This window comes from Danio rerio, chromosome 16 (genome assembly GCF_049306965.1).
Source record: "Danio rerio strain Tuebingen ecotype United States chromosome 16, GRCz12tu, whole genome shotgun sequence".
Classification (NCBI taxonomy): domain Eukaryota; kingdom Metazoa; phylum Chordata; class Actinopteri; order Cypriniformes; family Danionidae; genus Danio; species Danio rerio.
Window position 1 is genome coordinate 24,452,853 of NC_133191.1, and position 19,271 is coordinate 24,472,123.

Here is a 19,271-nt window from a genome sequence, read left to right on the forward strand (position 1 = left end):
ATTGTAATAAAATCTATTAAACGTGAACTTCTTGATGTATAATTTGACAATGGATTGAATATGTGTGTAGCTGTGATAGCCTGTGGATCAATCACATGGTAAACAAAACAACAGCAATCTTGTTGACATATTATTGCTTAAAGGGCACCTATGGTAAAAAAAATCTACTTTTCAAGCTGTTTGGACAGATCTGTGTGTTGGTATAGTGTATAGACCGTCATACTGGGGTGAGAACACACCCAGTGCTTTTTTTTCAATTTAACTACAAAAAAAAGGGTCGGCCAATTGGAGCTGTTTTCAAATTGATCGCACCATTACGTAGGTGTGCGATCCCCCTGCCCACCGAATTGATTGACAGCTGCGCGCATCAACATGTTCCGGTAGTCACGTGTATATGTCAACAAGACCAGACAGACATACGCAAAGCAACCGGGAATAAAAGGTCTGTTCTGTTCGCTAGGATCAGCAATCATCATCAAATGTGATTAAGAGTAAGTTTCACATGTTTAAAGTGTTTTAAAACAGAGTATGTGTGTAATTAATTACAGCGTTATACTTCAGCTTTACTTCATCAGCACAGCCGCGTGTCAGAACAATTATAAAAGAAGATGCTTCAATCCCGGTTTGTGGAAGTTAAATCAGGTTTATTTTGTACATTAGCATAACAGATATCCACACAGTACTTGAGGTTAGCCTTAACTAAGCTAAGCGCGCTCTGTCTGTCAGCGTGTGTATCTGTGTGTGTGTGTGTGTGTGTGTGTGTGCGTGGGCGCGCGCGTTAACTTTGTAACGATATTGTGTGTGACTCATCAATGCAACTTCACAATACTGATTAGTAAAGGTTAGTTCTTACTGTAGTATCTCACAAACGCTACGTGAGACCTTCTTCCTTTAAGTCTGTCTGTTGTCTGATGCAGCTGAGGGAGGAGATTAAAGCACGTGGGAAGGCATATAGAAACAGCAGGCGGGCAGAACTCGGCTTAAAGGTGCAGTACGACAAAACCACCCCCTGCTGGAAATCAGTATAAAACAGCATCTTGTAAAAGGTATAAAGAAAAATCTGATGGGTATTTTGATCTGAAACTTTATATACACATTCTAGAGACGCAAAAGACTTATATTAAATCTGAAAAAAGGGGTAACCTAGGTGCCCTTTAAATTACTCAATGTAGAGGTGTGCATGTTAACTAAACACTTATCTTTAGTACACACAGTAATCAGTGGATCTGCAGGTGTACTGTAAATAATGCATTGTGTGTGTGTGTGTTTACTGTATGTGTGTGTGTGTGTGTGTGTGTCTGTACTTGTTTTTGTGGTTTACAAAGACATAGAATGGTATAATGACATTGGTAGGAGTAATTATACCATTTTGTGTCTTTGTATGACCTAGTTGTACTCTATTAAGGTGGTTTACGAAAACATGGCTTGTGTCCTCGCAATTCAAAAATACTTAAAAATCTTACATAAAGGGGTATTTTGACAATTAAATTTTGGCCACAGGTTTCCTGTTAGGTTGGATTTAGGTGTAGGGTGGGGTAAGGCCATATAAAAAGTATAAAATAATTTATACCTATGTCCTCATAAACCATATATACAAGAGTGTGTGTGTTTGTGTGAGTTAACATGCAACTCACATGTTTTGTCAACTGTTCACAGGACAGATGCTCTCCTTTAATTAAAGTGGATTGAGAGGGTTAATTAGAAGAACAGAAAAGAACAACGAGGGAAGAGAGCAGATCTGCTGTTTCTCCTTTGGTGCTGATTCAGCTCTGCAATCTCTCTCTTCCTCTCTCTCATTACAGATATGCTCTGTAGGCACAATCATTGTGCACATATGTACTGTAACTATGAGAAATGTGCATCTGACTCAGGTTCTACATGGAAAGGGTGAAGAATTTAATTAGTATGTCCAAAAACAAGAAGTGCACTGTAATAACAAGATTTCTTGGTGTACGTGCAACATTTGATTAATGAAGCGAACTAAAACGCTTATAAGGGCAGTTGTGTGTTCAGATAGTATTATTGCTTTTCTTGGCTTCTGTTCTGTTGGAGAAGCTTGGCCTCCGTCTTTCTCTCTCGCTTGTAGTGACATTGATCCACTGAGTCTTGATCTTGCTTTAACCCGCTATCCCGAAATCCCTTGCTGCCCAGCTCAGCATCTTGCATGCTTGACCCACACAGTCCATGTGCACATTTATACATTGACGTGAATCTAGTGTGTATGTGTTCAAATGTTAGCTAAATCGCTTTACCAGTTTGGCCTTGTAGATGGAGTAGTAATTACTCTGATCTGAGGAGAAAATGTGTGGCAAAACCTTTTAAAAATAGGCAGGATTTTTTTTTTATGATTGAAATCCCCCACGTGGGTTGCATTTGCTCTCTTCATCACCTCCTAGTGGATATAAACAAAAATGCACATTCAATTCCACCAGTCTGCTATCAGCTGCTCTACAAGGATGTTTGTAATTAAGGAGATATACAGAGAGAAAAAATGTGTGCACACTAATTTTTAAAGACTACTCTTGTTTTTGAGTGTGCGTAATGCATGGCATTTTGAATATTATTATTTATTTATTTATTTTTTTTAATTAATTAATTTATTTATTTTTATTTATTTATTTATTTATTTTTTACCAGAAAAGGCACATTGCAATTAAAACTCTCTTTTAAAAGAGCATCCTGGCCAAGATTAGGCAATACACATGTCACATGGGTCAAACAGACAACAAGCAAAAAACAATTAACAATTAACAAGAATCACACATTGACAAACAAACTTTTCAAAACAACTACAAGCCTGTTTCAATTTCTAAATCATTTATACTCTTTTTTTTAAAAGCATTTAGCGAAATCAATTCTTTAAACTGCTACTTTGTTTGTAGATTATTCCATGCTGCATATTTAAAAGCCTTTTTCCGCATCTCAGTCCGCACTTGAGGAACAGACAGTAAACAAATATCCTGTGATTAAAGGCCATAGCTAAGAACTGATTTTTTACAAAAGTAATTATGAAGATATGATGGGAGTAAACCCAATATAGATTTGTAAACAAAGATATACCAATGCTTGAGCCTACGAATGGACAGAGCAGACCAACCTACGCTAGTATACAACACACAAGGATTAGTAAGGAATTTAAAATTAGTTATAAATCTTAGTGAACAATGGTAAATAGTATCCAATGCAGACTCGAAGCATGCATATAGATAACATCACTGCAGTCCAAAATTGAAATAAATGTTGCATCAACCAGCTTCTTTTTAGCATCAAAAGAAAGGCAGTTTTTACTTCTAAAATAGAAGCCAACAATCACTTTTATTTTTTTTTTTTGCTGAATGTGAGAACTAAAATAAAGTGTATCATTAATAAAATTATTTGTACTGAAATATGTATTTGGATTGGGATGGTTTGCTCCATTTTGTGTCGTCAGCAAAAAAAAAACATGCTGCACATGGATTTATGTAATTTAAATATTTCTTTAATGTTATAAAATAAGTCTAGCACATGTCAATCCCTGTTTTCTGTTTTAATAAATAAATAAATAAATAATAATAAAAAAAGATTCATGCAACGGTTGAGGTTTAAAGAGCAGATTTTAATTGATTTAAAACATTTTCAAGAATGATTTTCATTTTGCTAAAATGAATAGCAATCTTTGAAAGGGCAGATTGTCATGTCTTTTTACAATACTGGCAAAATCATTGATTCATTCATTTTCTTGTCGGCTTAGTCCCTTTATCAATCCGGGGTTGCCACAGCGGAATGAACCGGCGACTTATCCAGCACATTTTTATGCAGCGGATGCCCTTCCAGCGGCAACACTGGCAAAATCAGTTATTACATATTATTAGTTACCTTTTAACATCTTTTGATATGCTTTTTCATGAAAATATTTAGTTTTATGATTGCTTTTACTGATTAAATATCGCTTAAAAATCACTGCCTATTCTGTTTAACAACAGAACTTTTATTGCCTATTGAACACACAGTTCACTTGCCCCAAAATAGCATTGTTTTTAATGATACTCTTAGCACATCCTTGTGTTGTTCCTGTTGTTAGATGAAAATTTAAGTGAAACTAATACCCTCAATGTATTAATGTTTGTCAGGCCAATGGTATTAAATTTCTGTTGCATATATGTTGTTGTTGACAGTGGGTGTTGACTCGAATTTTAAGAATCTTAATAATTTTAAGAAAGAGCTGTTCTTTAATTGAAGAAAAAAGGGTCACCTATGTTTCTGACAGTCTAAAGATGATTAACTTTCTCAATAATTTTTTTTTATTTAAATTTCATTTAATTATTACAATTTACTTATTTAATTTTTATTGCTAAGTAAAAGTAAAAAATGCTGTTTTACTAAACAAACTTTAGGCTTTATAAGACTATTATATTATTTTTATGTAATTTTATGTATGTATGCCCTAATAATTTAATGCATTTATCAATTTTAAAACATCGATGTTCAATAATACAGTGTGCTACAGTTTAGTTGTAGTGCAATTACAAAACAGTTAAAGAAGGTTATATCTTAGAAAAACCTACTAAAATACTGTAGTAAAATCCAAGATGTTGTGGAGATGAGTGTATGAAGCGGAGTGGCGTGATATACATTCAGATATACACCAAACATTTGTGCTTACACTCCTTCCTTAGCATTTAAAAGTGAAGTGAGGTGGAGGAATAGAAAGAGTAGATCAGAGACGAGTGTAACAGTGTGTTACAGTTTTCTTTTTTTGCAATTACAAAATAGTTAAAGAAGGTTGTATCTTATAGAAAAACCTATCAAGATACTATAGTACAACCCAAGGTACATGGTATGTTGTGGAAATAAGTGTATGGAGGGGTGTGGCGAGATGTACATTCAGACATACAGCAAATATTTGCGCTCACACACCTTCAACATTAGCATTTAAAAGTAAAGTGAGGCGGAGGAATCGAATGAGTGGATCAGAGACGAGTGTAAAGGGGGAGCGGCGTTAATGCAGCATTTTTGATCTTCATTTAATAATTGAATAATAATCTCCCTGGAGAAGTGACCTAGAACCGAGGAGCAGAAATTGATATTCATTTGCTCGTCTAAATACTGACACCTGCTGGCCAGGCGTTATTATTGCAGCCATCCGTCAAGGACAGTCCGTTGCTCTCCATCCATCCGCTCTGTTGCCACTGCTGTGTGACTTTGACAAACGAGTGCACAAGGAAAGGACCACTGTTGGGTTTTGAATTCTGACACTTACAGTGCAACTTTTCCAGGCAGCAGTAAGAAATTTCCCACGTGAGCTGCGTTCACACTTCTTGATGTTCTTATACATTGCTTTATGCGATTTTCATTGACTGATGAGACCCAGGAAGTTCGACATTTCTGCCACAGATATTTTTTTAAATATTTTTTTAAAGGCAATTGAAATGTTTTATCTTACAAAATGAATTCTGACACACTTTTGCGAGTTTATGTCACACAATTGGGTTTACAGTTCACAGTTCACTTTTTTCCTCATTCTAAATTTTTGTTCAAGGGCTAGTTCACCCAAATGAACATTCTGTCTTCATTTGCTCATTCTCTTGTTACAATCTGTTTTGAGTTTCTTTCTTCTATTGAGCACTTAAAGAGGACCAGGAGTGATGGTTATAAATAAAATAAATCAATAGATCAATTTAATAATTGAATCATTAAAATGTGTATAAATAAATCACAATTTAAATGGACAATTAATGAACCAATAAATAGAAACATTTAAATGTGTTTATTTAAATTGTGATTTTAAATGTCATCTAATAAAGTGATAAAATGCATTAAAAAAACTCAAATTGTACAAATAAATAGACAGTTTTGTACATGTTTTAAAACGCTGGTTAATCAAACAATAAAAACATACATTTATAGATAATTTAAATTTAAATTTTTCTCAGTCGCTTTGGTGCATTTCTCACAACACCAGTGCCTTTCTGCACAACAGTTAATGCATTTCTCAAAACAATTAGTGCAAGCTGCAAAACTGATAACCTGCAAAAGCGCGTCACATGCTCAAAATGGATAGTTCATTCCTCAAAAGCAAGTATTCATGTCAATCAAAGTGTCAGTATCATCAAAATGAAGAGTCCTGACACCATTGTTTATGAACAAGATAGTCAAATGGCTTAGTCATGTTTTCATTATGACAGTTTACTCTGTGCATTTTTTCAATGCAAAAAAGTCAGATTTTGGTGATACTTGCTGAAAATGCTCCAGACAGCGCTATATACTATTTGCACAGCCATTTGAAAACTACAGTAAAGTTGGACATCACTGCATTTAGTGAGGTATCTGAGTACAAGACACTGAATATGTATGTTTCACATTTTACTCTGCATTTGCTCTTTACAATCCTAATTTATTCACAGCATTGTGCAAAAGAATAAACACACCTTTATATACAACAAGCATAAGCTTCCTTTGGGTTGAACTGTGCACAACTGTAAACAATATTGCAGTACATATCGGAACTGAACCTGCAACATACACAGGTCTGTAAATCATTCATCAAATTGTTCAATTTTAAAGACATTTTTAGGAAAATACAGTTTTTTTTTATAAAGTTTGCTTGACCGATTTTGACATCAAGTTCAACATTTTTGTATGTAATGACTCAAGTAATGAAATGAGGACTGTTAGTTTTATATGGAATGACTATTCAGCATTTACAAGTTTAGTTCATTTTGACTGACATGACATAAGCAGATGATAATGTTATAAATAGCAGAGAGTTGAATGAAAGCAATTGATGCATGTTCGAAAGCATTTGCAATTTGTTGAAAGGAATGAGAAACTGCTACTAGGATGTGCACCAATGACTAATTGTTTTGAGAAATGCATGACCTGTTGTGCAAATGTAAATAGTGTTGTGAGAAATGCACCAAAGCGACTGAGAAAAACTGTAAATAGCTTTTTAAAAAGGCATTTGACAAATGCTTTTCTCTCTATTTGGCATTTGCTGTTTTCGAGTTGATAATAAATCAAGTTAAAAAATGCCATTGGACAGGAGGTATACTAGGAGCTTCAGGAGGTATACTTTTTGGGGGGTTGGGGGGAGATCTTGACTTCCAGTGTATTTTGTTTCTATATTGATGTCAATGGCTGTTTTTTTCCAGCATTCTTCAGAATATTGTGTTTTAAGTTAACCAGAAGTAAAAAAAAAAAAAAAAAAAAAATGAGTTTAGAACCACTTAACCATGAGTAGCCTAAATAATGAGGAATTTACTATTTTTGTTCAAACCATCACTTTAAACTGTGATTGACACTTTGAAATCAGAGGATAATATGTCAGTATTGAGTTAAATACAGTCATAATTGTGAGAAATAAGGTAATTCCTGGGGGCAAAAATTTTATATTTCATTTTACAACTGTGAGGTTTGGTTCAATTCAAACTAACTCATGGTGCCCTGTCAATGCTGCCAACTGAACTTAGTTTTTACACTAATTTTTACATTGATTCAAAAAGGGGTTCAAGCCGTTACATTATTTTTGTTCCATTCATTTTCACAAGGAAGTATTTCTAAACAGACTAAAATTTATCACATATCTCAATGGAGCAGTGGCGCAGTATGTAGTGCTGTCGCCTCACAGCAAGAAGGTCGCGGGGTCGCTGGTTCGAGCCTTGGCTCAGTTGGCGTTTCTGTGTGGCGTGTGCATGTTCTCCCTGCCTTCGCGTGGGTTTCCTCTGGGTGCTCCGGTTTCCCCCCCAGTCCAAAGACGTGCAGTACAGGTGAATTGGGTAGGCTAAATTGTCCATAGTGTGTGTGTGGATGCCATCCCAGAGATAGGTTGCAGTTGAAAGGGCATCCGCTGCGTAAAAACTTGCTGGATAAGTTGGCGGTTCATTCCGCTGTGGCGACCCCGGATTAATGAAGGGACTAAGCCGACAAGAAAATGAATGAATGAATGACACATCTCATTGGTGAGAACAACACTGGTTTACAAACTTAGACACTAACTCAAGAGTTTTGAAACATAAATTCACAGTTATGAGAAGAAAAAAAAATAAACAGAAGTGCTAGATATCGACCTTATTCTTCACACAAGAGCGAGCCCAGTCATTGGAACTTTATCGGCTTGGAGATTTCTAGTGTCACTCATTTCCATAGATTTTTTTAGCCATTAGAAAGCTTGTTATGCCGCTTGATATTGTAAACTGGTATTCTCTTATTGTCTTATTATATTTTTATTATTATTTATTTATTATTATTATTATTATTTCTTATTATTTTTAGTCATTAAATATGTTTGTAGAACAAATAGTTTGACTGTTTACAAGTAATTTCTATTCCTAGTTATTTCCCCATAGGCAAATGAATCAGAAGTGAATTGAAAGAGCTTACTTACTTATCTAGCAATTCAAAGCTGCATGTTCTAGTTCGATTTATTTAAACGCTTTTGTCCAGACAAAAAAATTATGTTGATTTTCACAAATTCTCAGAAACAAGCATAGCTTACATTGGCAATCAATCCACCAGTAAGCCTTTGTCCTTAATTGACCTACAGTATGTTTTCATTTGGATGACAGGATGTGCAAATGAAAAAACAAAACAACACAGACGCAATGAGCGCACAAAGCTCATGAGTAAAATCCAGGACCATAAACTGAGCAGTGTTTTAGCATCGGGCAAATTTAGACTGTTGTTTTGGGTAGTTGTTTAGTCTCTGGGCTCAACCAAGGTCATCACCCTGCCATGCACCAGTACATGTTCCAGTCGAGGGAGATCGTACTCAACCCCACAAGAGTTGTGAGGGGAAAAAAGTAGAGCTAAAAAGTCACAATTACTTTTTATTTATTTATTTATTTATTTTCGTGCTGTGGCGGAAATGGGCTTCTATACAATACAACTGTGCATTGGAGCGGTTTAACAATATATTACTTGGGTCCCAACACAGCCATCAGTCGTCTCTCCTCCTTCACGCTCACCTTCAGTCAGTCCCTCAGGCCCGAGGGAGTTTCCTCCAAATGCAAATGTCTGCTACAAGCTTGTTCTGATTCTCCAGAACTCCACATGAAGAAAATGCATCCATCATCATGTGAAAACTTACTTGTTCTCCTTTTAACCTTGCGAGTTTCGTGTATGATGATTTTCAAAATACCCTCTTGACCACCTCTTAACATTATACTCTAACTGTAGCTAGATGAATAATCTAAACAGTGAATGGCTCGGATCACTGGATTCATTTCCTTTACAAGAAGTCACAGGGTCTGTACGGGAGCCGTTTTTGTGTTGCATTTTGTAGGATTGTGAAATCAGCTGAACCGACCTCTTGCCTTTTGAAATTAGAGATGCTTCACTGCCTCAAAATGTGGGGGCATGTGTAGTTGTTGTTTTACATTCAAGCTTGGCTGTTGCAAGATGCGAGTGATTCTTCTAAGCTTTATTCATGTTTTCTGTCACATCACATGCATGGTTAACAATTTCCTGTAGAAACTACAGCAGAGAACTGGCAACAGTTTGCCTGTAACTTACTATAAAATAATTTACAGCAAAATACTGTTTTTAAATTAACAGCATTAACATCTTGCGCTATATGTATTTACAGTACTGTATACTGTATCTTTACTGTAGCATATACTGTAATTTTCACAATGCAACTTTACAATACAGTAACATACTGCATAACTCTGCTTCAGTAAAATACAGTTCATATCACAGTTTAATACTGTGTAATTTACAAGAAACTTTAACAGTGTGGTCATTAAAGGTATAGTTCACCTAAAAAAAATATTCTGTCTTAATTTATTCACTATTAAGTTGTTTCAAACCTTAATGAGTTTCTTTCTTTTGTTAAAAACAAAATAAGATATTTTGAAGAAAGCAAGAATGTAATTTTATTTATTTTTTATTAATAAAATTGTAATTATTAATAAAAGGTGTATAAATTATACATTTTATTTATTAATTGGGAATTAATAAATTACAATCCAGTTATACTTTATCCGATCCATTTTATGAGAAACTGCATTAAATGTTTACACTTTAAAAAATTAGTATATAATTTGTAGTAAAATAATTGCAGATAACTTTGAAGATTGTTGACTAGTTGTTACAGAGATACCAGAAATACACTTTATTAATATGTCATGCATCTGTCAAACATTTGTGTATTAATTTTCAAGTTACTGTAGTTAGGTGAAGGTGTGTATTTATTCTTAGCTTATTTAATAATAATAATAATAATAATAAATAATAACAACAACAACAACAACAATAATAATAATAATGATAATGACAATAATGTTTGTGTATTTTTCTCTGTCATCAGACTTCGTAAGGAGGGCTACACGTTGCAGGTGAATGTCAACGACTATCTGGACATCTACTGTCCTCACTACAACAGCAGTCAGAGGGGCATCGCGGAACAGTATGTGCTCTACATGGTCAGTTATCGCGGTTACCGGACCTGTGATCCACAGCTAGGCTTCAAGCGCTGGGAGTGTAACCGTCCTCACGCCCCTCATGCTCCCATCAAATTCTCAGAGAAGTTCCAGCGCTACAGCGCCTTCTCGCTCGGCTACGAGTTTCACGTTGGCCAGGAGTATTATTATATCTGTGAGTATATACACTCTGCTGCAAATAAACTGTATCACAGCTATTGTGAATTATTGCATTCAAGAAGGTCAACTTATAAAGGATAAATTTGTATAAAAATAATAGAATAATATTTTCTGCTTCTGATTTTTTTTATTGTGTTCACTACATTATCATGAGCAGTTATATGCTTCCGAGTTTCATAATGCAAAAATATTATTTCTATGTATAATCTTCCACTAATGATGTGTATATTTTTGTCTAATTTGACTATAATGAATATATATATATATATATATATATATATATATATATATATATATATATATATATATATATATATATATATATATATATATCACTGAAAAAAAGTGTTGCATGCAGAACTGTTGCAAACAATTTATTTGTGTTGAATTTGAACAAACAAATTAAATTGAATAATGTTCAACTTAATTTGTTTGTTTAAATTCAACACAATTAAATTGTTTACAATCACTTAACGTAAAAAAATGTGTAAATCTTAGGAATCATCTTTGAATAATTTTTTCAGTGTATATATATATATATATATATATATATATATATATATATATATATATATATATATATATATATATATATATATATATATATTGAAGGGTTATTATTATTGAATATTTATTTAAACATGAATTTAAGTAAAATCGAATTATTAAAGTTATATTAAAAGTATTACTATTTTTTTTGTTGAAATTTGTATTTATTATTATTATTATTATTATTATTATTATTATTATTATTAGATATGCATTTAAAAATATGTATTTATGTAGTCATTCATTTTCTTTTTGGCTTAGTCCCTTTATTAATCCGGGGACGCCAAAGCGGAATAAACCGCCAACTTTTCCAGCACATGTTTTGCGCAGCGGATGTCCTTCCAGCTGCAACCCTTCTCTGGGAAACATCCATACACACTCATTTACAATCATACACCACAGACAATTTAGCTTACCCAATTTACCTGTACCACATGTCTTTGGACTGTGGGGGAAGCAGGGGCACCGGTTAAATTATTAAAATAATATCAAAAGTATTAAAATATTTTCCTATGTTTATAGGATTTGTGGTAAAATTAATTACTGTGAAATTAATTTATTATGAAATTAGTGAACTCTTTTTTGTTCTTGTCATTTATTTGTAGTTTGATTTTATTATTCGCCTGTATGACACTCCCTATTTTTGAATGGTTTGAATATGAATTACTACATCTGTATACATCTGTATCTCCTTGCTAACACTATGCACTACTTAATTGATAGGAACTTTAATTTTAAAATACAATAGTACAAGCTCCCTTTTAGACACTAGACACTCCTATTGTTATTTCTAGAAGCACCATATAGCAGAATATCACAGTCCTAGAAGATAAGCCGTATTTGTGATGTGTGACAAATGATTGACATTTGCTGTTCTTTTTTTTTACTTTAGCCACACCCACTCATCACCACGGCCGGAGCTGCCTGAGATTAAGAGTGTACGTCTGCTGCTCAACAGGTATCGACCTCTATCCCTCCATCTGTCCATCCATCCATCACTCCATCATACTCCCATCCATCATCTCATCATTTCAACCAGCCATCCTATTTTTCAGTGAATTGATCCAGCCGTCCGCCTATTTATGAAGTGCACTCAGTCTGTGTTTCTTTAACTCTACTCTCCGTCTTTCCGAGGATTAAATCAATCTGTTTGCGCAGAAAGCACACTCTCCTGTTCTCCTTCCCCTCTTGGTTTCATGTCTTAATGTTGTTGTTTGGCACTGCAGAGATTCTCAGCCAGGTGTACGTGTCGCTCTGAATGTACTTGGAAAGTTTCCAATTTTGTTTTTGTTAAGCCCTACTCTGCCATTTAAAAGTTTGGAGTCGGAAAGGTGTTTATTAAAGACTTTAAAGAGGGGCATGTCTGATGACATGAGAAATCACATTTGCCAAATTGTTTTCCACATTAGAGGTCATTTTTTTCATTTATGCATCTTCCAACATAGCTAAAACCCTTCGTCTCATTATAAAGAAAGCATCTATTTAAAAGGGTCATGGAGTGCCTTTTTTCTGCCTTTTTGCACAGTTTTCTGAGATCCACTTGTAATGTTATCAAGATTTTTTTTTACAATCAAGCGCATCATAATTTAGTAGTAATAGGCTATTTCCTGCCCTGTTTTAACCCCCTCATCAGAACATACTGTGAATATATGTGGCAGATTATAGATTTTAAAGTATATGCACACTGCTATGGATTAGCAAATAGTTTTATAAATTTAAAAATGTTTGTAGGACCGCATTTTAGGGGGGTATAATCAATTTTATTTCACGGTATGAGTCATTTTATTTCATGGTAATCATATATTTTGTGATATAGTTATTTAAATAGGTTGTTATTGCAGAAAATTGAATTACAGGTTATATTATCTAAATGCTTCAGAAATTAAGATTTTTTTTTACTCGTTCAATATACCTGTTGTAGAGATGCACATATTTTCACCAATATTTGAGAAGTTCAGATGCTGTGAGACCATCTTAAAATGTAATCTAAACTTAGCATTTTCCTCTTAGATTTTTTTCCTCAGCCTTCCATTATCATTTTTATGACTTATATTGTCGTTTTTTTAATTATAATTTTTTCTCATCCTCCTAGCTTTATGAACAGTTATTTTAGTTCAAACTAAAATTACTGAACCTATACAGAGGACATAGATATATACACTAGATATCGCATACGGGCCCTGAGCATGCATCAATAACACCACCACATTTGTACAGTGCTCTCAGGTCAAATGTCATTCAACCGGACTAGTCAACATAAAGCTAATTTGGGGACTTTAAAGACTGGACTTTAGCACTGTGTACAGGTGTAGTAGCGAGCAAACAAAGAAAACAAAGCACAAACGCAGAACATTTCATAGATAAGATTTTGTTTTTTGTATGTTACGAACTTTTGTGCTAAACAAGTATTGATGATAATACTGTCACTTACTGCACTGACCATAAGTAGGACTGACTCACTAAATACTAAGCTTATGCTAGTTTTGTTAAATAAAATAAGCAAACAATGTAAATGAAATATGACAAGGTGCTGCAGTGCTAGAAACTTGTAATATTGTCTTAATATTGTTAAGTTAACGAGACATAATGGAGATTCATTCACAAATGACTCGCTGAAAATAAAATGAAATTTTTTTATATATATATATATATATATATATATATATATATATATATATATATATATATATATATATTATATTCTGACTAAGCATTCTGTGGCAGCTACATGTCATTTTTGTATTTAGCTTTAATTTTACTAGTGTAAGGCTGTTACGCTGTAGTGCTACTCGAGAGCCTCCTGAAGACGTGAACACACACCAAATAGATGGCCATAGGCTACTTTATAACACTAGGTCATGTCATTCACCAGTGAGCAAACATTATAGTACTATAATTCCAAACTTAAAAACCTTTTGAAAAACTATTATCTAGCACTTTTTCAAGCACTTTGTCCAACCTAAGCATAGTTGTTGAAAGGACGGCGGGGTAGCTGAATAACAAAAAAAAAGGAGTGCTAAAAACAGAAATATCCTGTCATCCACATCACTTTTTACATTACGCTTACCAAGACAACATCCTACACTTTAACTCACTGCTGCTTACTTGTGTTTAAACAGCCTTTCACCTCATTTTACTCTTAAACAACTATTGAATGCTTGAGTCTATTGTCAGCTGACTATATTTTAATTAAATTACATCATTGATGCTGTAAAAGATACCTTTTAAAATTGAAAATAATCACATACATTTTTCGTTTGAAGTTTTTAAGTGGCTGAACTACACTTCTGTGCATATAGCCCATTCGTAAAAAAACACTTTGCATGACATATCTGTCTATGTGCACAGGGTGTGCAGATACACAAATCTACATTTGTTGACAGACAGTTTGGGCTACCTATCGTAATTTTATCGTACTATCTGAAATTTTTTACTGGACGAACATTTTTTTGGCCTTTGCCTTAACTAGAATATAAAAATACACATTCTTCAGAATATCTTCTTGCGTGTTTAACAGAACACACAAACTCAGATCGGTTTGGAACAAGTCAAGGGTGAATAAAGCATAATTTTCATTTTTGGGGGTGGACTAGCCCTTTAAACTGACACTTCATACTAGAATTTGCACTCTGTTTTTGTAAACATTTTTTTGTGATGTAATCGACTAGTTAAATGGCTACAGCGCTGTATGGAGTTTACTTTAAAAGGATGTGTATTCGGATGAGTACACTTTGGCTTATAGACTGTTTAGGTATAAAATCCACACAATCGCTATAAACCATTCTCTCGCTCTTCCTCTGTCATTTCCTCTCTCTCTCTTTCTGTCTTGTTTCCAGGTGCTGTCAGGATTCATGTTCTCCCTCAGTCAGTTTGCTGGCACTGAGTGTTATTTTAACCCCTCACCCTCTCTTTCTGTCAGCGCTCATGTTCATTAATAATCTCCTAGCTCAGTCAATGTCTGAGAGAGGCAGAAGAGAGCATACTGTGTGCTGTCTTAACCTCTGCCCTCTTGCTCAGAGTCTCCGAGTTCTCGTGTCAAGATGAATCTGTTAGTCCCGCTCAGTCGAGTCTGAACTCCAGAGCCTCCGGTTCAAAGGGCTGAAGCAGGACTGATGTGTTTATAAGGAAAACTACATACTAATGAGATGATGAGGTTAGATTATGCCATAGGTTAGGGAGAATTCATTTTCAATGATGGGGGACATTTAAGACCAAAGGTGCATCCAAAAACCGCACACTGGTTAAATAGGCACTGCATTTCAATTTATGAACCTATTTCACGACGATGTATGAATGGAATCTGGATGTACTAGGTTGTCATCATCACTTAATATGACCTATCAATGTCAGTTGGTACCTTGTTTTTCGATCAGAAATTTTCTTCTGCGGCCTCATTGGGTAGTAATGTGTTACTACAGGATCTTAAAGCAAATAAAAGGTCATTGGTGTACTTTTTTTGTCTATGAAATACTATGAGTTTGCATGTATCATTTTAGCTTATGTACTGTTTTTTTAAACACATACTGTATATGGAAAATGCAATCACAGACACACACACGAGTTAAAAAAATAAAAGGCCTATTTTTGGGATTTTATGTTAAACTTGATCTTAAAAAACAACAAAAATACACATGTAACATTTTAGTGAGGGATTTTACTTTTTGCTAAATTGATGCAATGCAAAAATGCAAAGATCTAATGATAATAATAATAATAATAATAATAATAATAATAGTAATAATAATAATAATAATAATAACGTTTTTGAAAACATTTATTTAGATTTTTCAATGCGTTGTTCTGACAAATTGTACATATATATATATATATATATATATTTTTTTTTTTTTATATATTTCCCAAATGATGTTTAACAGAGCAAAGAAGTTTTCACAGTATTTCCGATAATATTTTTTTCTACTGGAGAAACTCTTATTTGTTTTATTGTGGCTAAAATAAAAACATTTTTTAATCTTTTCAATATTAAATATTATTAGCTACCTAAAGCATTTTTCTTTTGACTATAGAACAAACCACCGTTAAACAATGATATGTCTGGTTACGCTAACTTGCCTAATTAACCAAATAAACCAACTTAGGTCTTTAAACTGTCCTTTAGGCTGAATATTAGTGTCTTGAAAAATATCTATAAAATATTACTTACTGTCATCATGGCAAAGATAAAAGAAATTAGTTATTACTAGAAATTAGTTATAGAAATGTTTAAAAAAAAAACGTTTCATTCCATTAAACAGTAATTGAGGAAAAATATACAGGGGGCTTGTAATTCTAAAAATTGAATTGTTGTTTGTTTAGCTGACTTGATATATGTTTTCTGGCTCTTATTAGAGAAACATTGATTATTTAAGTTTGCCTGTATAACAACTGCTTTTTTTCTTCGGAATATTTAAAAAAGCATCTTCAATGAAAAACTTCATTTTAAATCAATAGAACATTTAAAAATTCTAAATATATTTTTTCTCCCATTTCTGTATAGAAATTCCACTACAAATTACTATTTTTTTTTAATTTACCCTTTCTCTGTAGTAAATTTTATAATTCATTATAAAAAATGTTTTTTTCTGCACTCAAAAATTTACTTTTGCTATTTGTGCAATTATTTATTTAAAATATTTTGAAATACCACAACTCTAAAGTTGTTATTGGGACAGCCTAATTGTTTTTTAATAAATCCACCTAAATTTGTAAAAAAAATGGGAAGTTTTAATTAATTTGTGAAAAACAGTAAATTTAATCGATTTGTGTTGGGACAACATGAAGCAATTGTGTGGAACCAAGCAAAAGTGTATGCTGAAAAGTATTTTTTTGTACGCAGATATTTTATATTCAAATGTGTTGGATTTTACAATGAATAGCTAAAATAAGTGTTGCTTTTTATTTGTTTTACATCAGATTTACAGACAATCATTATCAGAAAACAAATGACAGACAAAAGAAAATTGAACTGATATCCCTAAAAAAAATGTTTGCAAATTTCTGTAAGCACACTATACCCTAGTAAACCCCATAGAAGTTGTTGGACAGCAGGTCAACTAGCAGACCAATGAATCATTTTCTTCTCAACCCATTTCTATACTGAATGTAGCCTGAACACCAACACACCCACCACCCAGCACTACTAAATAACCTGGAGGAGCTTACAAATAAATTCACCTGTCCTCTAAGAGCCTGTATAAGATCCTTGAGAGACTCTGTGTTCTGATTCTCCTTTCATGTCTTCCAGCGTCTGATTCAGATGATGAGCCTCAGCCTACAGAGCCAGACTACACTCTGAGACCTAACATCAAAATCGACGACCTCGGTGAGTTACACACACACAGCAGACGGACCACACTGACACTTAAACACATGCAGATAAATCACTGACCAAGTTGACATTTACACGCAAAATCTCTGTGCCATCTCAGCATGCTTGCTCATAAATCATGTGTGTACTTGTAAGAGCGTTTATTGTTATAAGCCAACCGCAAAATGAAAATTTGGTGATCATTTTCTCATCTTTTCCAAGACACATAAGACTTTCATTCATCTTCAGAATACCAATAAAGATATTTTTAATGAAGCCAAAGTTCAAGGAAAGTTGATTCACCAAAACTCTCAAAAAGAGATCAAAAAGTACATCCTTATCAATTGAATAGTTAAATTCATTCTTCCGTAAAGACAAGATCCCATTATAAGATGCACAGATTTGGTGTATGCTTTTATTCAGATATAAAAAATACACAAGCAAAAATAGGAACACCTGCATTGTTTTTTTCAGAAGCTTAAATATGTCAGACGACATGCATCAATGAACCCCATTGGTTCTCACGTGTCACGCAAGCATGTTTGAGCTTGTATGACAAACGCTGTCAACGTTGTTTGATGATCAATGTTTATAGTTAAATTAAGGATGCCAGCACTTAATCAATGATCGAATTCATTGTTCATGATCCTATAAATCACAAGTGTAAAAACTCAAGACCTTGCCTGTCTATCTCTGTATGGGCGGCTTTTTTGCAGAAGTCAGTTTGCTCAGTAGCTCACCTAGTACGGTGCTTGACGAAGGATGTTTTAAGAAACCAGGTAAAAAAGCAAAGTGAAATCGAGGTCAAACAATGTAGACGCAATACATTTTTCTTATTTGCTTTTAAAAACACTATTGGTTTGTTTACAAAATAAAATTCATACATGCACTGCACAATATACATTTACAAAATCTAATTTGTAAATTTTTAAACAAAGAATTTGTGAATTGACAAGTAAAAATAAAAAAAAATTAGGCAAATGAATTGGATTTGTGTATTTGTGAACTGTTCACATTTATGTATTTATTTTGTTTTTTAATGGTATTTTGAATTTACCAATTGGATGTGTATTTATGAATCATGTTTTGAATTTATGAATTAGATTTGAGTATTTTTGGATCGTGTTTTGATTTTACGAATTGGATTTGTGTATTTTTAAATCGTGTTTTAAATTTACTGATAAGATTTGTGAATTTTTGAATCGTGTTTTGAATTTAGGAATTAGATTTGTGAATTTTTTAATCGTCTTTGGAATTTACAAATTGGATTTGTTAATTTTTTAATCGTGTATTGAATTAATGAATTGGATTTGTGTATTTTTGAATCGTGTTTTGAATTTACAAATTAGATTTGTCAATTTTTGAATCGTCTTTTGTTTTTACGAATTAGATATGTGTTTTTTTGAATCGTCTTTTGAATTAACGAATTGGATTTGTGAATTTGTAAATCATGTTTTATATTTACAAATTAGATTTGTTAATTTTTTAATCGTGTTTTGAATTCATGAATTAGCATTGTGGCAAAGCAGTGGCGCAGTAAGTAGTGCTGTCGCCTCACAGCAAGAAGGTCGCTGGGTCATCCGCTTCGTAAAATGTTGCTGGATAAGTTGGCGGTTCATTTCGCTGTGGCGACCCCAGATTAAGAAAGGGACTAAGCCGTCTAGAAAAAGAATGAATGAATCGACATTGTGAATTTTTGAATAGAATTTTAAATTTATGAATTAAATTTGTGTATTTTTAAATCGTGTTTTGTATTTACGAATTGGATGTTGTGGATGTATGAATTTTATTTTGTAAATGTATTATTTTTGAGTTAATCGTGAGGTTATTTACATGAG

At 33.4% G+C, this 19,271-nt stretch overlaps 1 protein-coding gene across 1 annotated transcript in view; it reads left to right on the forward strand.

Moving 5' to 3' along the window:
• The window catches only part of efna3b (ephrin-A3b), a 101,601-nt gene that overhangs the window by 73,896 nt on the left and 8,434 nt on the right, over positions 1-19,271 (forward strand). The window contains 3 exon segments of the mRNA NM_131854.3: positions 10,286-10,572; positions 12,019-12,084; positions 17,371-17,448. Of these exon segments, the coding sequence (NP_571929.1) occupies positions 10,286-10,572; positions 12,019-12,084; positions 17,371-17,448 (431 nt within the window).